Genomic DNA, 24,444 nt, shown 5'->3' on the forward strand with positions numbered 1-24,444 from the left:
CATTTTTGTGATGTTGGTGCAAAGTGAATGATGCCTACAAAAATTAAGTTCAAGTAAAATTGGCCGGAAACTTAATTATCTTCCTCCTCTCTCCTAGTTTCCAATCATGATTATATTTTCATGGAGTTTTATTCTTCAAAGTCTCTTTGTCATTTTTATCCCCTCAGTATCTTCCTCAATACAGCCACGGCATGCTGATGCCTCTGTGTCCTGTGTTATTTGATTCATTCCTCATTGCAGAGCCTTTGTTGAATTTCTACTAGTGTCAGCATTTGTATTTCAACTGGTTTTTGGACATCTTTTTTTTTTCTTTTTCTCCCAGCTACACATTTTCATAACCCTTCATAACACATAAAAATTTGTGTTTTCCAGTTCTAGGAGTATTTATTTCTTGCAAAATTGTGCTGCTTTCCCTTAATATCATAGGTCAAGCATGAATTCAAAATTGATATGCTATCCATTGTAATGCAAAACACATTATCAACCTGCAATAGCACCCATAGGAAAAAACAATATCCATTTAAAAATAACAATTAATTTCTTACTAATGCGTTATAATAATAAAACTCAGTTTTTCTCACTGGAAATTAAGATATATTTATATTGTAGAATGAGTATAGATGAATTGGTGGATATGCTGTCCCCTCATTTTGATGAACAGTATCCTATAAAACCTTCATAACTTCACCTCAAACAATCACATTCCTGAAACCTTTGCAAAACTTTGGTTTCACTTGCTGCTTAGGAAGTTTAATTTGCCATTTTATCAGATCAATCACTTTCTAGGTCTGGTTTGTTCTTTTGACACCACTGCTAATATTCCTTCATCATCTTAAATGGAAACCATAGTTTGTATATAAACCCTCCTTGAAACAAGAATGGCTGTTATCCTTTTTTGAAATATATTTTCCAACTATGCTTTGTAGAATTAGGTATGGCAACAATAGCTATAATGAATATTATCTTAATATTTAGATTTTAGTTACACATCACTATTAAAGAGGCCTTTTATCACCATACCTGAGTGATTTACCAGAAATCTAAAATTCAATCTTGTTATTAACATATATAACATTATGAAATTTATATTTTATGAACTTGAGATGTATTTTATTTTCAAATATCCCCCTGCTGATAAATTAACATCTTTTAGTTTATAAGTATTCATAAACTGATTAGATAAAGTAGCATGAAAAATAGCATAGAGTCAGATGCATTGGACATACCCTAACTCAGACATAATGTGGATCTCATCACATTGTTCCATGGACTCAAGAGACAAGGTGGGTTGAGAGTTTAGTTTAGATAATGACTTTCCACAAAATAGAAATTATCCTAGACAGAGGCACAAGAAGGTTTCTGATAGCAGCACCCCTGACTATGATGAAAGCAATTGGTTTGGCTGAACAACTGACTAAAATCATCAAGAATTCTTATGGTATAGTACAAACTTCTCATGAACTCAGACCTGGAGTGTGGCCTCATTTTGTTTTTCTCTAGGATTCAAGAAATCCAGTGGATGAAAGAACAATTGAAGGGCAATGGTGGCACAAAAGCTGTGGGAATAACCAACCAATGCCTTTTTTGACTGAAGGCCCACTCCACAAGATAGGACCCATATCTGACATTACTTAGGTGCTCAGGAAACTGAGACCTAGGGACCTAGAGAAAAACAATACTACTGTTTTAAAAAGAGAAAACAAAGCAATACAAACAAAAAACAAAGAAACATAAGAATAAAACGGTCCCAAGTGACAATCTGTTATCCTCATGGATCAGTGCCTTGCTCAGCCCTCTTCAGAGAAGCTTCCTCTTACAGCAGATGTGAGGAAATGCAGAGACCCATGGCCAGACATTAAGCAGAGAGTGAGAGACCTTGAGATACTTAGACATAAATGGGATGACTCCGTCAAATGTTTCCCCTCATACCTCCATGGGTCTGTACTAGGTCCTTTGCATATATACTATGCCATACAGTTTAGTGAGTTTATGTGGTTTTGGAGTGTGCAAATGAGGAAGCCTCTGCTTTGTATGACTTCTGCTAGGCTCCTTTCTGGCTCTTTGTTTGTTTCATTCAACGTAATAAAATTTTTTGTTTGTGTTTTAGTTTTTGTTATTATTTTATTATATTTAATATATTATGTTAATCATTATCCCTTAGAAGCCTATTTGTTTCCTAATTTTCTTTGCTAATGAGGATAGAAAGGGACTGAATCCAGATGGGAGGGGAGATGGGAAGAAACTGGGAGTAAGGAAGGAATGGGGAAGAATGTAGAGAGATGGATAATATGTAATCAATGTATATTATTTGAAGAAAAAATATCTCATTTTCAATAAAAGGAAAAACATTTTTAAAAAGATCTTATCCTTTGTGATAGGGCCTAGGCCCACCCCCGTGTGTCTTGGCTCAGGAAGTATTCCTTTATATGGACTGGGCTCCCAAAGTCCACACCTATGCTACCAATAAGTACTGGACTTCTACAGGAGGTCCTGTAGATTTCTGAGGTCTCCTCACAGAAACCCATGTTTCTGGGTTCTGGATCAGTCCCATGCTGGTATCCCAGCTATCAGTCTGGGGACCTAGAGCTCCCTGATGTTCAGGTCAGCTGTTTCTGTGTGTTTCACCAGCCTGGTCTGGACCACTTTGCTTGTCTACATTTGGATTCCAGTTAGCCTTTCCTCCGTTGCTGAGATTGTTAGCTGGTGTCATCTTTGTAGATCTCCAGATATTTCCCTAGTGCCTGATTTCTCTGTAAACCGAAAATGTCTCCCTCTATTATGATATCTCCATTCGGATACAATAGACACTGATGACACCCTATGGAAGGCCTCACCATCCAGGGGAAGCAGAATGGATATGTGACAGATAGGGTTTTAGTTGGGGGTGGTGGTGGTAGGGGAGGACAGGTGAGAGAAGGGAACTGGGATTGTCATGTAAAACAATCTTGTTTCTAATTCAATTAAAAAAAAGTTGGAGAAAAAAAGAAAAAGTTCTCAGGTCACAGGCAAATAACAATAAATTCTTCAGAAATTGAATGTAAACAAAACAAATAATTTACCTTTTTAAATATTTGTTTGTATATTGGTTCTATAAAGGTATAAAGTCTTGTTTTCTAATATCAAAAAGAAAATCTTATCACCACTCAGTCTGTTGTTCATCACATAAGTTATCAAATGAGGGAATTTCCTGTTTCCTATTTCTTTACCTCATCCTGACAATGTCAAAGGATCCAATATAGAGAAGTAGGAAAGAGTAAGACCTATGTGGGAATGGACGATCTCAGCCTTCCCTGCTGTGTGAATTGAGCCACAAGAGAATGGGGGCAATATAATAACTACTTTGAGAAATATAAATTGAAAGTAGAGCAAATGAGACTCCAGAGTCATAGAGAGAATAAAATTGATTAGGCATATCTTATATACTGCTAAGCAAGACAAAATTCAGAGAATCATGGATGAAATGGTATGATGAGAAATAGCCATTTCATGTTTGTACCCTAGCCACATAAACTCAAATAGCTCTTAACACTTAGTCATCATGAAACACCATGATAATTTTTTTCTGGTATTTTACTATGAAAGTTGTCTTAGAGGTATAGCCAACTTTCATAAAGGACCCCAATATTTCCAAGTCTCTATTAGAATTATTACACTTTTACTAGTGATCTCATTCATTGATTGCAACTTTATCTACATCAATTTACTGTGATTCTAAAGTAAGCTATGCATTTTTCCCTTTGCCAGTTGAACATTTTGGGTTTGGATACGGAGGCCTTAATGCTATTGATAAATTTATTACTAAATGAATAAAAGATAGCAACAAATTTTCTTTCTATGCTCTGACATATCTTGTGTCTCTTTTTTATTAATAAACACATTGCTCTCAAGCATTCAGTCAAAGGGTATAAAATTAAAAGAAGCTTCAAAAAGATGGAGCAGATTCAATATAGCAGATTTTGCCATGCATATGCAGACACCTCAGCATATAGATACAAAATTCAACTATTTGCAGATCAACTCTCAGACAGTATGAGAATACATAAAGAGCAAATAATCGACTTTCTTCATCAGCCGCCTGCAACAAGTCCAGATCTGACCAGACTAGGGAGTCTTCTTTTTCTTGAAGTGCAGGATTAACCTGTTGACCAGAAATGACAGTTATTTATTATCACTGTTTGTGTTCATTTTGACTTTTCCCTTCTGAGTGTTGAATCAGAACACACTTAAGGAAATGTTATAATGTGAAATTTCAGTTATAGGCATGGTTTTCCATGCTTCTATCACAGTACACTGTAAATCTTTTTGTCATCTAGAAGCAAGACATACACATCTCTTTTGAAATCTAAAATGATGCTAGATGAAGTATGTCACCTGCAATTAGACAGATGGAACACCAGGATCCTGCTACTTGAGCATAGACTTGTATTTGTTCAAGGGACAATGAAGGAACTGTGGTAGTTCTTTCACTTAAGAAGCATGTTAGCTGGGGTGACTATGGAAAGAATCCAATGAGGTACTTGGGGGTATTTCATTCAACCTAGGAAAGGGCCTGCCCAAATGACTTTGAGGAATTGCTATATCTTTGTCTATCTTGTAACAGCGAGGCTTAATAAAAGGTTAAATGCCTAAATTTTGTTCTTGCAACATCAAGTGTTTCAAAACTTATTATCCCTTACAGCAGTCACATCATTCATAAAATAGAAAACTGGAGGGTAAGAAGATTACTCACCTTGGATACTATCTTCATGATGTACTCTAGAAGGATTTTGTGTTGGGCCTCAATGGCTTTGGCCTGTGAGAGGATAACATCAGGAACTCCTGGCATAGCACTGAGTTCTGTCACTAGGTGTTTCAGAGGGTCTTCCCAGGCACGCAGTGTTCTGAATGTCATATTCAAAAAGTCTTCAAACTATGTAACAATTATTGGACAATCATATTAAGATAGGCAAAATACAGAAGGATTAGTTAATGACTGTTAATCAGAGAGCATAAACTAATATATCCAGGTGTTATTCTTTTTGAGAGGTATGATTTTCTTGAGATAAAAATGATGTGGCTGATATCTGGGAAACCAGCATAGAATTGTGCCAGACCCCCTGAATGAGGATGCCTGTTTGGAGGTCTTGGCGATCAATGGGGCCCCTGGTAGTGGATCAGTATTTATTCCTAGCACACGAATGGACTTTGGGAGCCCACTCCACATAGAAGGATACTCTCTCAGCCTAGATACATGGCGGAGGGTCTAGGCCCTGCTCCACATGATATGACAGACCTTACAGATTCCCTCATGGAAGGCCTCACCCTCCCTGGGGAGCAGAAATGGGTTGGCAATGGGTATCAGTGGGGGACAGGGGAGGAGGGGAGGGAGAGGGAAATGGGATTGACATAAAAGAAGCTTATTTCTAATTAAAAAATAAAGTATAGGGATTTAATAAGAAAAAATTTAAAAATGATGTGGCAATGCAAAAGTTAAAATATTAACCTATAGTTTTCAAAAATTAAAATGTTTATGTAAATAAAATTTCTGTGAACTATTATTACTGAACACATTATGTTTTCTGTATCTGCCTGCCCTGAAAGTCATTATATGGTTGGTTGTTTTGCTCATCATGAGACCACAAGTCTTTCTTGAACTGAGGAGGTGCCTACAGGACTAGAATCTGTAAGATAGACATGACCAGTTTAAATTGCAAATCACTTAACTCATATAAGACACCAGTAACTAGAATGTTTATAAAATAAACACTTATTATGATCTTAAGGATATTAATAGAAAGGTACCTTGAAGACAACCTGTCATTAGTAAATATGGTCCATCAGTCTGCATCAATCCCCCCCTCTGTCTCTAAGAGAAATGAACATTGTTGACAAGTCAACCTGAAGAGCAATGGGCTTCATTGTATGTATAGATATCACAGTTAAATTTTGCCACTTCTTTAAGTGTCAGGATTGACCCTCATGATTGATTTAAAATGTTTGCTATGTTGATGTCTTTTAACTAATCTAGTGATAAGGAGAGTGAAGAACACAACAGTATTCAATAGACATTAGCAGAAATGCGAGAAGTTTATGAAGTAAGGAACAGGTGAAAAAGTTACAGCAATGCAGGTTGCTGTGAGCAGATGAAGAGTGAGGGCTTGGGTTTAATGAAATTCTGTTATGTCTGGGCTGGCTGATGATACAAGTTCCACAAAACATGTCAAAGTATTCATTTTCTTATCCAAGCTACACTTGGAGGGCAGGGGATTAATTGAAGCAATGCCAATAAACTGCTTTGTGGCATTTCTACAATCAAGTAAGTCTTCAGAAACATGTCTCCATCTTACCCTCCTTTCACTTTATCTTTTAAGTGATGTTTAAGTTAATCAATTGAAGGGTAAGTTGTGGCCAAGGATAAGAAAGGAGAGGTCATAAAAATGTTTAGTGAGAGCTGTTGTGACATATAGAACTTCTCATCACAACTGAGGAAATGCCTTCCTTCGGAGGGCAATAAATTTTATAAGATTCTCTTGTCCAGGTTCTCTCTGTTAAGAAACAAAGAAATTATAAAGTCAAGGAGTTTGGGATACAAAGGTAAGAAGCAGATGTAGAACCAGGGTATTCCTGGGATTCAAGAAGAATTAGCTCAGTGGTCAGTAATGACAAGCCTATCAATGTGGAAACAATATTAATTTATAATAGACAATTGGATTTTCATGCCTTCCGCATGAATATGAATTTGTTTTTACAAATAGGTGTTCAGTTCTGTTCAAAGTTTCCCATAGAGTAATAAGTCAATTCCCAGTGGCAAGACATTGTTAAAATAAGATCTTTTAAGTGGTTGGTTTATAAAGATCTGATACAATATTATGTTATATTTGATTTCCTTTATACTTTATCAAATGTATACTATGGTTTTCATTTCACGGCTCACTCTTACTCATAGTTCCTGCCCTTCCTGCCCTTCCTGCCCTTCCTGCCCTTCCTGCCCTTCCTTCCCTTCCTGCCCTTCCTGCCCTTCCTGCCCTTCCTGCCCTTGTGATTACCACACCCCTGGCAGTCCTGATAAGAAGCTACAGCATGGCAAAGCCAGGGACTGCTTCATCTAAAGTTTGGGTAAAATTGCTGAGGATGCACCGAGGTCTCCCGGATTTCTGCTTTTGTTTCTGGAGTTTTGATGGGAAGAGTGTGGCACTTGTCAAAGACGTCATTCAGTCTCATTTTCTTGTGCAAGCTTGATAGCTGAAAATGTTTAAGAGGAATTTTGAGTTAATTGCGATTTAAAAATTGAAAAAATGAACGTGTGACCAGAATATTAATACATTTAATAGATGTATAATTTTTACAAATAAGCATTGCATAAAATCTAAAATTAAGAGCGTGACTCTTTTACCTAATATTCCATTTAACTGAGTAACTTTATTTCACTTTTCACCTAAATTTCTAATATATCATCCCTTTTTGCTATTCTATTATTCCTTGTTTGCTTTTAGCACAAATTCATTTTTCACTGAACTAGGCATTATAAAATTATCCATTTCTTTCTATTTCCAGTGTATACACCTATTCCATTCAAAGTCTATTATAAATCCTGAATGAAATTGTGTTAATTATAATAAACATAAAAGTTGGCCATTTTAGAAAATACTAAGAAATGATGAAATTCAAAAGAAGATACTAATTAAGGTTGCATATTATTGAGTATATAATAAAAATTATTTTCTCATCAAAATTTTTACATTTTATGCCTTGAGTATAGCTATTTAAAGAATAAAGAAATTTGAGAAAATCTTAAATAGTCATCTTATCCTTTGCAAACCGTATTTCCATAAACTGCCCCATTTGTATCCTGCTTATGGTGGCTGAGGCTTCCTTCACCTATGTAGGTGTTTAAATGGAATTGGTTTTTCCGCTTTCACATGTGAGTGTTAGCATGGATGCTTTGAAGGGAAGATGAGGTTAATTAGTTGTGGCACTTACAGTTTTACTGAATATTCTTGAAGAGAAATTGTTGTAGAACTAAAACAGAATGGAAAAAATGAAATAAAATGTTGAGTATGAGTAAAAAGCAAGAATACATTTCATTGCAAATGTAGAGATATGTTTTCTGAGTAGCCCTGTTATCGAAGCCGTGTCTCTTGATTCCTTGATTGACCATGACACAGATAACATATATCCTGTTCTTACCTCTAGCTCATTCCTCCCATTGAATAAACTCATGCACTGGAACCCTTTAAAAGGTGACTTCTAGCCCGAGGGAATCCTGAGAATGGAATAGATCTATTTCCCTTCTTGACATCTTACAAGTTTAGATTAGTCCTATTCATTCCTTTAACTCCTCATAACACACTTCTCTATAATATCTGAATGTGTTTTAACTGAAGATGCATGTCATGGAGGCCAGCCTGCTGTAAACAAAGGACATCAGTGTTCTTCACCAGCTAGCTGTGTGAGTTTTTATGTCATGACTGAAAATTTAAGAAAAGGTTTTCTTGTTTGTTTTTTAAAATAGTTACATAGAGACATATGACTATTTTTTTTAATTTTGTGTCCACTGATGTTCTGCCTGTAGGTATCTGTGTGAGAGTGTCTCAGACCCACTGAACTTACAAAGAATTGTGAGCTGCCGTATGTATGTTACCAATGAACTCGTGATCCTCCTGCCTCTGCCTCCTTCAGCAAATCCTACCAGTGTGCACCACCACAACCAGTGTATGTTACCAATTGAACCTGCATCCTCTGCAGGAGCAGCCAGTACTTTTAACCACTGAGCTGTCTCTCCAGTTTTCAATACTTAAAATTATTGAATGCTTTTATAAGTCTTTGAGATATGATGGAACTGCCCCATCCTCCCTTATCCACTTTTGAGTACCACAGACTGTCTTTTACATTTGAAAGGCATATTAGGAACTTGTAGCATGATGCTTTCTGTTAAACTCCAGTGCAATGCACTCATCATCTGGGAAGTTCCTTTTAGGGAAAAGCCAGGGACTAGTGAAGTACTTACAAATTCCATGCGCATGTCTGTAGAAAGTTTAGTGATGTTCTCAGACAGTATGGTGGCGTTGTCAAACAGGTCCTTGAGGGACACTTCACTACGGCCAGCCTCACTGACATTCATGGGCATAGAAGCGACCTTCTCCGACAGGAGGAGGTTTGACACTAACAGCATCAGGAGAGTCCCTGCTACACAGAAACAAAAGTTCTGTTGAGAACCATTTATTTAAGGTTATTGACCGTAATAACATCTCAGCTGTTCTCCTCCCTTGTATGATCTGGCACTGTAAAACTGTGGTGGTGAATAAATGTCTTCCACTGTAATAATGCAACTAAATAATTAACTTGAACAAATAGTTTAAGAATTTGGTAGCTTCTCACATCTTTGGGTTCCTATCAGATACTATTCTAAAATGTCCAAACATTTGGAGCCTCTGTTAATTAGTTGTGAGTAAGTAGATATCATTCTGTTTAAGGAGTTAATGTCTTGAACACTTATGTTGATTTTCAGCTGTCATTCTCTGCAAGACTTTGTCTTGCACTCCATGGAAACATTCCATTTTTATAAGGACAGCATGACACCTTTTACCATGTCTTATTGCCTGGCAGGTATGAACACATGGCTGTCTGTTGTTCAGTCCTGAGGAAGAATAGAGTACTGCCATAAAAAGGATTCTGTTGAATGACTTCACTCACTCATGATAATAATCCCCCTCAACACTTTCCCCAATGTCTGCAATTGATTTCTCTGTGACTGTAGTATTTACTGTAATCCTATGAGTAGAAAGGAGCCCATGTGCAATATCAAACTACCTTGATGAAAGGGAAGCCTTACAAGTATAATTGATATGCTATAGTTTTTTGATTGTCTGGTAGGGAAGCCTGCATGCCAACATATGGAAATCCAGCCATATGTGGACACATCTTATGTACCTCGGGCTTTCATGCGGAACCAAACTTTTGTTTTGTTTTTGTTGGTTTGGTTGGTTTTGATTTTTCAAGTCAGGGTTTCTTTGGATAGTCATTCCTATCCTGGAACATGCTTTGTAGACCAGGATGGCCTCAAACACACAAAGCTCCTCCTATCTTTGCCTCCTGAGTGTTAGGATTGAAGGCATATGCCACCACACCCAGCTGGAACCAAGTCTTCATGCAGAGCATCTGCAGAAGCTATTACTTATAAATAACAAATTAAACCTTTTAGCACACAGACCCAGAAGGTGCACTAGTCTTGATTGAATGTACTGTCCTTACATATAAAACAACCACTTTTAAATTTTGAAGTTTTTAACTATGACCAATGTTGAGTTCAATGTTTTTATCATTTAAAGATAAACAAAACAGCATACTAGCATATCAACAATTTACTTGCATATGAAGATGAGCCAGGATGTAGATAGCAAAATACAGAATTTATTTACCTTTGATGACAGCTGTCTGTAATAATTTCATTATAAAAATCTTGGATAAATGTAATTGGAAATGTGCATTATAAAGTAAGGAATTTGAAAAGTTTATTCATGAAAAATAATTCAAACACTTAGAGCAATGTAGTACACCAGAAAAGCTATATGCAAAATGAAAATAATTCTATGTAGCTAATTCCCATTGAATACAACAAACTCATGCCTCCCAAATTATTTTTATGTACAACAGATATTTATGTTTAGAATAAGTGCACATATTGCTCTTCCATGTATCATCTGAAGGGTTTTTTTTATCAGTCTAAAAGAAGTAGGTGCAAGGAGCCAATGAATTTAGTGCTTCATTTCATATAATCCAATTTATGTTATTACAAATGATTTTACTTGAAAATATTAAGAAAAAGTGAAAATATTGGCAGCTTTTCTATTTTTGAAAGGATATTTTACTGGAGCTAAATTGCCAAAACCTCATAGGTCCAGCTCCTAGCCTCAAATAGAAAATAATATTTAGTTCATTCTATTGAAGCCAGATCATGCTACCTTCTACATGTCCTATATACTGAACCCAAAGGCTCATGGAGTCTTCCTCCCATCAAATTCTCAGTTTCTGAATTTTGACTTTTGGAGATAGTCATTTCAAATTGTAGGTTTTTCCTGACTATCTGAGCTTATGCAGACACATCATGGTTTCTACTACAAGCTGTTAGTAATACTCATATTCTTTACTTCAGCCACCTACGATAATGTAAACTATCTCTAGCATGGCTACATGACTCCAGGCTAAGATTACTCCTCTTTGAGAAACACAGATCCATAAATGTACTTGCATTTGCTTCAAGAATCATGATTAGAAAGTATTTCTCTGATTCAATGATCTTTACTTCTCTTGGTTAGATATTATTGATGACCTCCATTCCCGATTAGAAAAACATAACACCAGAAAATAACTATGCAAACTATGCAAACAATGCAAACAAGCTTTGCAATATAATGCAATGCTTAAGCTCACTAGGAGGAACTTGGTGCACAGTTACTTACAGGAGTATGGTTGAGTCAAATACAGTGGCATTTCTGCAAAATCCCACCACAGCTTAGCTGTTGACTTAGAGAAGATCCTTCACTGGAGTCCTTCCTTCAGTTAACTCTCTACCTCTTTTATAGTCTAGCACAGAATCCCTAAGGCTACACACAAGTAGGAGGAAAGGAAGCATCATTTCCCATTATTTGTTTCCCTCAGGGGTTTAAATAGTCTAGTTACTATGAGCACTAATATAATTCTATGTGTACTGTTTACCTTACTGTTAAGATGTGAATAGAATATAAATGTTGTTGTTAGTAACCACAGTTATCTCTCATTCCTAAAGACTGAGAGCAATTTCATGCTTTAGGCAAATAGCTATGTCTTTGACCTTCATTCTTTCCTTCAGGTTCTTACATATTTTGATGATTTCTTCTGGAGTGTTCAATGCGAAATTAGATGGAGGTCATGTATATTTAATTGATTTTGTCACATTAGACCATATGGCTGCAATAAAAGGCACCTATACAGAGTAATTTTAACCCTCATAAATATTTGGCAAGGACCAAGGAATATTATGAATTGTTTGATTTTCTATATTAGGCACATAAGAGTGTCAAATACACAAATGTAGATGTCAAGGAAGCTGTTTGGGTAGAGAAATCAGAAATAGTTAACTGAACAAGCTCAAAAGCCTCCATTTTGGAACCTAGAATATTGCCAGTCACAGGCTTTTCATCCAGGCTTCCAAACATCAGCTCAGTCCATGGAACTGGGCTTAAAGCTAATTAGAACATATTTGATTTGGCTATAACACATTTGACTATAGCAATCATACTAACAGTGAGCCTAAACATCTGCCTCAGTTTGGTAATTACCTTGACCTGAGTTTAAGAGGTCCTTTACTGACATTTCACACTACTCTCCAGCATAGTGACACAGTGCACTAGAAAAGTCAGTCAGTACTATGGGATCTTCAACCCCATTGCAACCAGAACATATGCTATCTCACTTTATTATCTCTAATATTTAATTCAGTTTACATACAATACACTGGCACACGTAGATTTTCACTGAGATGGCCAGTAGGACCTGCCTCACCATTGAACAGCTAAGAGGAAGCAAAGTAAGTGGGATTCTTAAGAAACCCTGTGGTTTTACCTAGTACACTTTTCAGCCAGGTCTGGTACAGTATGTCATGTATATGGTCAGCAGGACCTGCCTCACCATTGAACAGTTCATAGGAAGCTAACCTGAGTGTGGGAATCTCAAGAAACCTGTGATGCTGGGCTTTGGTGGCACACACCTTCAGTCCCAGCATTCAGGAGGCAGAGGCAGGTGAATCTCTGTGAGTTCGAGGCCAGCCTGGTCTCCAGAGCGAGTGCCATGATAGGCTCTAAAGCTACACAGAGAAACCCTGTCTCGAAAAACCAAAAAAAAAAAAAAAAAAGAAAGAAAACAAAACAAAAAAAAAAACAAAAGAAAGAAACCCTGTGGTTTTACATAGTACACTTTTCAGCCAGGCCTGGCACAGTATGTCCTTTCAGATTCTTTATGCTGTCTTTCCTTTCCCTCTAAAAGTTTCTCCAAATCTGTAGGGCATTAGATCTTAAGATACCAATGGAACCCATATAGATGTTCATGAAAGCTGGTGTAGGCCCAGTGTTCCCTGCTGTGTTCAAACAAGTACAAATTTAATAGAATTCAACATCAATTGGAATCCTTAAAAACAGCAACACTAATCACAATGTAAAAATCCACTAATACCACATAGTAAGTAATAAAAATAGGTATGACTGCCTCTTTCAGTTGTTTCTCCCATAGAGAGATGTTGCTTATAGTAAAGTGTGTTATGAGAAATATCATATTTTGTTTGAGATAACATGGAGTTGCTTTAACTAGTATTTTCTCTCAACTTGGTAAATGTAGGAGCACTTTGGAGACTATGATTGTTAGATAAGGACCAATCAAGGATGGTGGATATGTGGCATAGGAGCCTTGTGGTTTGATGGGCAGTGAGAATTCTTGTCATGGAAGATTCTATCTGCAGGTTTGTTCTCCTGCAGTCTCAAGGTTGGTGTGGCCTTATCAGGAGATGCGGGTGTCCTACTTGGGAGAAGGGAAATATTTTAGTGTATGAGACCTCACCATCCATTGGGCTCCCTTTTCAGAAGCCCCCTGGATCCTAGCATCTTGCAGATGGCATCAATATGCAGTTAGCTTAGTAGGCCACACTACCACTTTAGATTTTCTGAGGGACTTATATGGAACCTGGCATGCCCACTGCTGCTAATATCTATCAAAATTCCTTAACACCTTAGGCTTTTGGGCCATTAGCCCTTTAGTGATCCAGATGGTGAAAAGGAGCCCACTTTGCTAGAGAACTTGACAACATTGAACATGCGGCACTAGTTTTGTAGGAATGAAAGATAGAAGAATGACAATACTCTTTAAAAAATTTACCACAAGCTTACAGAAAGCTCCTGAGGTCAGTCCCTGTGTGACATGTTTGTAGTTCCTGTAAGGAGGTTTGAAAGGTCATTGTGTGGCATGATGAAGGTGGCACTTATGTTACAAAAGAGATAACAGAGTATTGAACATGTAAAATCCATTATATAGTTCACCGAGTAAAGCTGAAGGCATGGAGTCAAACTAGACAATGAGAAAGGGCATAGGAGCTATAGGTAACATATCTAGAGGGATTTGGGTACTCAAGGTCTTTAGCACCAAACGATTCCATCATAAGATCAGCTCTTAGACACAGGCAGACAAATCTGCTGCCGAGTCTGATGGGTTTCAGTATTTTCCCAGGCAGATAATCCTTGATGTTCTCCCATCCCTCATTTTTGATGGCATTATTCCTTTGTTATATGATATATTGAAACTATATTTTGGATCTTATTTTAAAGAATCTGTAGTGATATATTATTTATGATTCATTAAAGCTTGCCTGAGGATTCAGAAAAGCAAAGTAGTAGGCCACTAGCTCTTACCACTACCTCAGCTGAAAGAGCTGATCCACAAGAACTTCAGTAAGCAATAAACTGCTGCCTCTCTTTAGTGTGGCTGGAGAATGAATGCCCCCTACTGAATACTAAATTCCTGCTTCTTTTATTATACCTGTCTAGTGCCAGATTAAAGGCACGTTACTCTTTTAGATTGATTGAATCTCGTGTATCCCTGGTTGGCCTTGAACTCAGAGAGATGGGTCTAACTCTTAATCTTGAGTTTTAGGATTAAAGGTATGTACCACCCCCTCCTAGACTCAGGCTTCTGGATTTAAAAGCACCTGGCTTTTATGGCTTGTGGCTGACTTTGCTTTCTGAATCCTTAGGCAAGCTTTAACAAATCATGACTAATATATCACCACAAAGATCTTACAGTTAAGAGATTGTTTCAGGTCTCTGACAGGGGCTGAACTTATGAACAGTGAAAGACAACAGTGATTCACAAATGTGCTCAATACATTTGCTCAAAGACATGTTCATGCTTGAGGTTTGCCATGAGTTATGTTGATAGGGCTTGTTTGTGGAGTTAATATCAAATAACCAGCTTTATATGAGCAGGAGTCAGCTAGCAGACAAATCTCTGGGAATGACAGTAAGGGAGATTCTATACTTGGTTATCATAGATCCACCATAACTGCACAGCATGATTCTATGGACTATGGCTAAGACAGACATTAATTTCAGTCTTGTTCCTAATTGTAAAAGCCATGAAATAAACCACCTCACCTTCCCTGCTATGATGAACTGTGTTGGCTTTCATATAAGCCACAATAAACTCTTTCTCACTATATCATTTAGAAACTAGAATTTGAGAAAAAAATCATGTTGTATTTCTAGCTGAAAGGTCACCAGAAACCTAAGTTATTCCCATTTTTCTATTACACAGTGTGTTTTTTTTTTGGATTTTGTGGGAAATTATTTATTTACAGATTTCATGGAAGGAAATGGCATAATACTACAGACAGCTAAATATGGTAGTTAAGGCCTTGAATTTTGCTCTCCACAACATTAATCTGTACAGGAAAAAAATTAAAATAAGCCACCAGAGCTAATTTTTTCTTTCTCTCTGCCTTTCTTTTCCTCTTGGATGTTGAAAACAATGTCAGTTTGGGCTTGTTTGGAAGAAGTAGCTATGGGCTTCTAGTAAGCATCCCATACACTGTGAACTTTCATTAGATCATGGTAACATCTACCGTTCCACAGATACATTTAGCCATATATAAAACAGAAAATTCAGCAGATGGTTATATGCCAGAAGATACCACATGTGAGTAGGAAAAACTATACCCAAATATCATGAAGTAAATTAAGATATTCTGAGTGCCAACATGTTTACTTTTTTACAAATTAGAGTCATAAATGACGGTGAGCACAGAATTAAAGTGACTACAGAAGAACAAGGGGAAACTATATTCGACATAAAAGATTTTTCTTAGATTAGCATTATTACATTTGCTTTTTCATAGTTTGAATATTTAACAGATTGGTGTTAGTTAAGAACAGGTAAATATTTGTAAGAGTTATGTGAGATACGACAGGGAGGGCACCATACCCACAATTCTAACAGAATAATTTAATAATATGGGTGTCTCCTGCATTTTTTCACTGTCCTGAATGTTACTAACTAGTCATAACAAGTTCCAAAATCACTTGACTACTCCAAGATTTTTACATATTTTCATATTGAATTTTCTTTATTCTTGAGACTTTCATACATATGCATAAAAGAAATAGGTAACACCAGAGTTGATGAAGCTATTGAAAAATCCTAATGCCACCTTGAAAAGTTTTGTTGCATTGTAGCCAGTAGCACATTTCTGGCCTCCTTACCAGAGGCACTGAAGTCAATGAAGGTCATTACTGCATTGTAATAGCTTATTGTAGAATATGCCACTGGGACAAATGGAAATTCCCATGATGACAAGTGTTTTTTGTACTTTCCAGATATCTTTATACATGTTTCTTATCTCTCTCTCTCTCTCTCTCTCTCTCTCTCTCTCTCTCTCTCTCTCTCTCTCTTCTTTCTTTCTTTTTTTGTTTTTCAAGACAGGGTTTCTCTGTAGCTTTGGAGCCTATCCTGGCACTCACTCTGGAGACCAGGCTGGCCTCAAACTCACAGAGATCTGCCTGCCTCTGCCTTCTCAGTGCTGGGATTAAAGATGTGCGTCACCAACGTCTGTCTCTATACTTGTTTCTTTTGTAAAGTATTAATATGAGATATGATATTCAATTAAATATAATTCAGTACAAAGCCAAAATTTTATCCAACAGTCCAATAGAGGGGACTGTTGTGGATACAAAAACTACTTTTGTACTGGATTTAAGCTCATCTCCACAGGACAGAATTCACTGTTTGATACTGTCAGTCAGGCAGAAAACTTGTGGCTTAAAGATGCATGTAACCTCCAGTAGAGAGGCCTTGGCAGTCATGTGATTAAATGGAGGTGATGTCCCTAGGAATTGCTTTCTAAGTATGTGTATTTGCATCTATACATTACAACTCATATATGCCCTCAAGGATATTGACAAAGACCCATAATGGTTAAACCACTAACAATCTATTGTTATGGATTAATTGGTTGAATATCCAGAAAACATAAATACATATATCAACAAACTCAAGGTTCCACGAATATTGCTAAAGAATTTACTTGTCTGAAGTAAAACACAAAGTTAATATTTTCTTCTATGCTTGAAATTTCCATCAGTCATCATGGAGCAGAGATGGCTGTCGTCATCTACAAGAATAGGTCACATGGATCTATTCTTGCTCTAGATATATGCTAAAGAATGTAGATATAACTATGTCACTGGCCATGGTGATTAAGCTATTAATGGCTTCTGTTTGGTACACAAAGGACCTGAAACTCAAATTCCAGACATTTCTCCCCCTCCCTTTTAGCAGTGTGTAACCTTGGAGGTTCTTTGCTACACTGTATAAAAGGTAGAAAATTAATTGAAAGCAGGAATCCAGTGAAACTGATTTGCTGAGTCAATAGCCAAGCTATAATAGGCCTTATCGGAGATGCCACTGCATTGATTCAATCATGCTTCTGTGAGGAACCTTTACCCATGTTCTAAATAAGTTTAAATGTTGTATTATTTTTCCAAGTTGAATATGGACAGTTCACCTCTTCAGTGTCACCATTGCTGTATGTGAGGTTAGTGATATTTATTCACACCTAACCCAAATATGCAAAACAAGATAGAGGTAAGAAGTACTTTTCAGTACTTTGATCTAGAAAACAACATTCTTAGATCAGGGATTCCCAAAAGGGATTGTTCTTAAGCTGGGAGATATGCAGCAATGTCTATAAACACTTTCCATTGTAATAATTGATCAGATTTAGAAAAGGGTATGTTACATCTGCTTAGTAATTTTAAGTCAGGGATTTGTCCCAAAAATGTTATATTCACTGGACAGGTCAAGAGCAAGGAATTATCCAACTCCTGGGGAAGAAGGTAACATATTCAAGATCCAGGGCCTCCTCTGTGAGTTTCTAATATTGAGTAAACATAGCAAACTTCTCACTTGTTAAAATGAATATAGACAAAACTCTTAACTGCCTGTCTAATGGAGCCTTGATAATTAACTTCAACTAAGGCAACATATCAATAAAATCACAAACTATTAGTATATACCTTTATTTTCTTAATAATATTCCCAAGAAAGTAATTAGCAACAACCATTAATTGTATGTTAGGAAGTAGAAAAACAAAGTGACTAGTCAAATTGCAATCACTTTAGACTGCGAAAATCCTTCAGAAGATAAATAAATATAATTATATTTACACATTTCCACATAGTTATATATCTATTATGCATAAGATAATTTTGGAGAAGCACTTTTATTTTGAAAATTTACACCAACCATATGAATCACAAGACACCATTTTTTAAAATGTTGCCTTTGAAAGAGTTTTGTTTATATTTATGTTTTTTTGAGAATTTAGGTTAGGTGTTTTCTATGTTTATACCTTATATCTTACATTCATATTTTATAACAGGATTAATTTCAAGCTATTATCTCTAGCATAGTGGGCTCTTTCAATTTGATAGAATACAAACTATTGACATGTTACAATTTTTTCAAGTAATGAAAAGGAAATTGATGAAACTAACACTGATGAATTTCATAAAATATAAAGTATGTATTATTAGACCAAGAGAAGTAAGCAAAATCAACTTAATAGGGCCTATGTTATCATTTTATTGATATTTTGTGTAAACACAGAACTCCAGGTGAGGTACAAGGTCCCTAATGTGGACACACTCTCTCCTCAATGATTGACATTGTTAATTCCAGGCTGTTGCAGAAGTTTTTGCAGACCCTGTGATCTTCATCCTCAAAATTAGTATACAAGCAATCTTGTGTTGATTCACATCAGGAATGAAGATAAAGCTAATGGAATAACTGAGTTGTCTTTGTTATATCTTAGACATGGAGTTAAAGTGAAAATGTCAGGGGTATCCTATTACTTGAAATCACTAGAAGCCCTCAAGATATTAAACTATTTGGAGGGAATAACTTGAATATACCCTGGCTCAACTTAAGTTAGGCTCCAAATATATGGAGAATGTAGAATTGCTGTCAGAAGTAATGGAAATGTTGCAGAATGTCTTGTAAATTTGAAACTATCCATCTGTGAAAACATTATTAAATTTGTGAAATGGACAATACTGATGACTCCATACACCTAAAAGCTACAAAGTTGAGTATGCTAAAAGAAGGGGCAGGCCACTGACTGAAGACCAGTGACATAGTGACTCTTGATAACATTAGAGAACCAGATCCCAGAAAATTCCTCTTTTCCTTTTCTAGAGACCCTAAATTTGCTGATGGTGTACAGCCTGCTTGTGTGGAAGAATGCTCAAATGTGCAATGAGGAATGGCTGCTGTTTGTGTCTTTGGATGACCTGTTTGAGCAGGTGGACAGTGTGTGTCAGCACATCTATCTGGAACTGCAGGAATGTTGACTGAATTTGTAGGTATCCCACAGACTTCTGGCTTTTCTCCAAAAGGAGTCATGCCAATGGTTGGATTCTACTACATTATTTTAATACTGTGAAGAATTTTAAAACAATTCCAAGGCATACAATTCTAATAAGCTCTGGTTTAGAGGACAAAAATGAGGCTATATATAAATTTTAAAACATAGGAAAAAGGGTAATTTCCTTAATACATTAATTTCTTTTTTTCAGTAGTTTTTAATTAAATGTCTAACAGATGTACCAGCAGTCTCATCATTGATTAATTTATACAGTTTCTCATCCATACGTAAATGAATAGTTTGTCATTTCAGGATAAACAAGAGGTTCACTAACATGACCTACAATAGCTCCCACATTTCTTCCCACACTACACCAGAATGCAAAGAACAAGCCTTAGAGATTCATGAGTTATTCCTTATATTATTTTTTCAGCAACACGGCTGAAGTAGTACACTGGCTCTTCCATACTGTAAGATGTGTGTGTGTGTGTGTGTGTGTGTGTGTGTGTGTGTGTGTGTGTGTGTGTGTGTGTGCACTTAGGAATATATTATATATATTATGTATGTACTTAAGAATACATATATATCAACATTTAAAGAAAAAAAAGGCCATGGACTTGAAAGAGAATAACATAGGTGGTACATAGGAGGCTTCGTTCGGAGTAGGGAAAGGGAAGGAGGGACTGGTGTATTGATATTTTAATCACCAAATCTTTGAAAAACTTAAAAATTATATTATAGTTGATCAATTGTGAGTGAAATTTGCTAGCTGATATTTTTCTAGATCCATAAATTATTTGCTCAGAGGACAATTTAAACAATGCCTGTCCTTAAATTAAATTATACTTACTATTCTGCAGGAAAGTTTGAACATGCATTGACATTCATGGTCAATTGTACACAAATTTTGCATAGCTACAGCTTTAATTATCTGCAAAATAATGTGTCAGCTACACATGTGAATAACAAAGGGAAACTTTGTATTAGCCTCGTTGAGGAAAAACTGCCTGTTTTTAACCCTTCTGTATTTCAGTTATGATTGCTTAACCTGAAGTCCTATTGCAATTTGTTCACTGTCTTTTGGCATCAGGGACCACTATCAGCATCATCTGGTGACAGAATGTCTGCCGTGTAAGGAGACCCTCCTTTTCTTTTCAAAACCAGAAAGGTTGAGGAAAAACAAAACAAAACAAAGGGCTCTTGGAGGGTATTATGACAATATCCAGCAAGATAAGCAATTTGCAGATACTTCTTTTTGTTTCTTATGTGGAAAGGAGGTGCCCTGTGCAACAAGAACAGTTAGAAATAGTTCAATTTGCAAGAAATGTAGGCCAAATATGTCAAAGCCCCAGCCAGAAACTCCAGGCTTCTCAAAGTGATTTATCCAGAACTTCACACCCCAATAATTTCAGAGAAAATAGCTGTTCCCCGTGGTAAAGAGAATAGCATCTTTCCTGGGCAGAAAGACAGATATATAATTACCTCAGCAGATCTTCTTAGCACAGTTATCTCTTGATAGGTGGGATGTTAAACCATCAAATCCAGTGTTTACTTTCCCTAAGTTTTAGCATTCATGCACTATTTGTAGGATTAATTTGGTAGAAAGAAAAAAATGGCATGATATCAAAATACATAAAGTACAAAGGATGAGTCAAAGATAATACAATCCTAACTTTTCACAAATATTTATAAAATATTTAGAAAATATACACACCCACAAATACTTAAAATATAATTGCTAATACTTTCAGTGATCACATGCTGGAGGGAGACAAAGAAACTGAGAACAACACTGCCTGGTCTGGATTGACATCCATGAAATTGAATCATGAAGATACTTGTCTTTATGCATTGTATGACCCAATCAGAGATTCAAATTTTGACATGTACCTCAAAGTCCTGAAGGACACACTACTACAGCAAAACAGCTACTAAGCCATCCCATTTGCATTTCAGATGCTCTTTGATGACGCAGTGCCGAGAAGCTGTCTTAAATTTTTGTTATTATTTGAATTCATGCTTGCTGAAATGGGTCTCTCTTTTAAAAACAAAAATGGATTGTTTAGATTTCCCCATTTGGTGGTTTGAACACTTCCGGTGCTTCTTATTCCCTCTAAACTTCATTACATCTTCTTCTTTTGCTATTAGTGTTATGTATTTATTTACAAATGTATATGCAAATCCAAGCTGCTGAGTCCATTTAGTGTTTCTTGAATGTATGTCTGTTTAAGCATGATCACAAACAATAAGACAGCCTATTGAGGACCTTTGGATTTCCTTCAGTCATGGTGAGATGTCAACTGCTGTTGTCACTGTGCATGTCTTGTTTAGGTTGATGGGGTCATCGATCATAGAGGAGAACCTACTAATGCCACATTAGTCAATCTATACAATTCCCAATTTCATTCTAAAACCTGTGCTTATATACACAGATAAGCATAGCTTCACAGCTTATCAAAGTATATTTTTGCAGGAGATGAAGATGATCACAGATCTTCAACTGGTCAAAATGCAGAAAACAACTGACTTGTGGGGTGTCCAACCCTAATTGATAAAAATTCAAGACAACTCCTACACCTAAGACTCAAGAAAAATTGTGAAGTGGACAGCAGAAAGATTGTAACAGCAAGAAGACCAAGACATCTACTTGAGGTTGTATCTGCTCTTTTGCCTTTGTGATAATTAGATTAAGGACTAGGAGACATGGGAAAATATCCTTACAGACTTATAGCATATTATGTAAGATTTATTATTTAGTGGTTAAATTTTCTATCATTTCAGAGTGTTCCGTATATACATAGAAATCCTGTTAAGGAAAATTGATCTCTTTGTTAAGACTACCGATGACTTCATCTGAATAGTGTTCTTAGCTCTTACTGTGATCATCTCAATCTTTTAACTATGACAGAATAATATGTGTGCAAAAACCTGTTAGTCCCCTCATTGTCATTTGAATGATGAATACATGAAAATGTTCACTTACTCTCATATATTAAGCCACTGTTTCCTCTAAATCAGAAGACTATGATAAAATGGGATGATATTTTAAACTAAGGTATCATTGTTTCAGCAACATCAAAATTAGTACTGCTTTCCACTCAACTTTTTCTATTAATTTCTGCATTTTCTGCACAGTACATTGTATAGATCAGGCTAGAAATTTGTCAATGAATTGATCCACTCTGGCCAAGTACCTGATAATATGCAACCCATTCCTGGTATTAGAATCTTTACTTGCTAATGATAAATTTCCAGTTGGAACTGTCTCCCTTGTTATTTGGCAATTTCACTTAAGTCACCTTTATATCATTGTGCCTCTATTGTGTTTGATTTCAATATGATTCTTCAAAATGCCCTTAGTTTTAGCTGTCCCTCCCCTCTGGGTCCTTCTCCCCTCCCCGTCTCTGTTTGATCCTCCCATTCCATCCTCTCCCCACCCTTTTCCATCCATCCATAGCTATTCTATTTCCCAGTCCCAGGGAGATCTACCTCTCCCTCATAATTCATTACTAGCTACTTAACTTATGTGGTTATGTGAATTATAGCTTGTTTATCAACACATGTAAATTGATACATGTAATATTTGTATTTTTTTGGATTTTCCAGACAGGGTTTCTCTGGGTAGCTTTGGAGCCTATTCTGGCACTCGCTTTGGAGACCAGACTGGCCTCGAACTCACATAGATTCGCCTGCCTCTGCCTCCTGAGTGCTGGGATTAAAGGCGTGTGCCACCAACGCCCGGTACATGTAATATTTGTATTTCTGGTTCTGACTTACTCAGGATAACTTTGTTTCTACTTCCATCATTTCACCAGAAAGTTTCATGATTTCATTTTTTAATAGCTGGGTCATAGTCCATGGTTGACAATCATCATCCATTGAAGAACATTTAAATTGTTTCTATTTTATGGATATTATGAATAGAGCATAAATAAACATGGTTGACCAAGTTTCTCTGCAGTAGAATGAAACATACTTTGGGACTATAAGCCTATGTTTGACAAAAATTGAACTCCCAATGAACCCAGATTATTTTTAAGGCTATCAGTGGTTCTCCACAAATTGACAGTAGGCTCTTATTGGTGAAGATAACACCAATACCACTCACTGAGCAAGAAAAGCCAAGCCGGTGCTTACCTAGAGCCCTCACATCTATGGAGAAACATTCATGGTACTTGAAGGTACTCTGCATGCTCCTAAATGAGAAAGGTAAACACTAATCCAGTTGCAAACTATTCAATAGTGGCAAAAGACTTGTGGCAGTAACCAACTGTAGGGAGATGTCCCAATTACCTGTAGCATTGACCATGCCCGTTTGGGGCATGACCACAGGTACGGAGTAAGCAGGTGGAATAAAAGGCTGGGGACAGGGATATATGCTCTTTTTCGGGTTCCGGTAGGGTTTCAGGAGGCTGCAGAGGCTAACCTGGGTTACCAGCTTCTCTTGTGAGTAATTTCCCGTAATAAATAACCAACTACACCCCTTATCCTGTGTACAGTTCAATTTATTTTTCAGATACTGTCAGTTCAACGCTACAGGTACCTGGGATATCTCCCTACAACCAACCAATATCTGATTTGAGATAAGGCCCACTACATGAGGTAGAACCTATACTTATTGATGCCTAGATGGCCAAGAACTTGAGACTAGATAGTTCAGGGAACCAGGGGAAAATGAAATACAACAATATTAAACACAGTAAGATAAGTAAAAACAAAACAAACAAATCAGAATAGGACAAAAAAAAAAGTAAGAAAAAGAGCCACTCACAGAGAAACACATGTTGATATGTACAGGAATCCCATAAAAACACAAAACTAGAAGCATATATATATATATATATATATATATATTATATATATATATATATGACCCATAAGTTCCTTTTATTATGAATGAATGAAGGACACTTTCTAAAAGAAACCACATTCTGTATCTATTGAGATATTGAAGTGATTTCTTTCTTTGAATCTATTTGTCAGCTGTACTGAATTACTGTTTGTATATTTTGAATGTTGATTTCAA

At 36.5% G+C, this 24,444-nt stretch overlaps 1 protein-coding gene across 1 annotated transcript; it reads right to left on the bottom strand.

Annotated features, from left to right (window-relative positions):
• Window positions 1-3,893: 3,893 nt before the first annotated feature.
• Window positions 3,894-23,727, bottom strand: LOC100762730 (prolactin-7D1-like). Its single transcript, XM_027409242.2, has 6 exons — window positions 23,712-23,727; window positions 8,987-9,165; window positions 7,960-7,998; window positions 7,117-7,221; window positions 4,730-4,909; window positions 3,894-4,138 (listed from the first exon to the last, which is right to left on the bottom strand). The coding sequence occupies exons 1-6, from the start codon at window positions 23,725-23,727 to the stop codon at window positions 3,923-3,925; spliced, it is 735 nt and encodes a 244-aa protein (XP_027265043.1). The 3' UTR covers window positions 3,894-3,922.
• Between the last annotated feature and the right edge of the window lie 717 nt (window positions 23,728-24,444).

The sequence above is a fragment of the Cricetulus griseus genome, chromosome 3 (genome assembly GCF_003668045.3).
Source record: "Cricetulus griseus strain 17A/GY chromosome 3, alternate assembly CriGri-PICRH-1.0, whole genome shotgun sequence".
Lineage (NCBI taxonomy): Eukaryota > Metazoa > Chordata > Mammalia > Rodentia > Cricetidae > Cricetulus > Cricetulus griseus.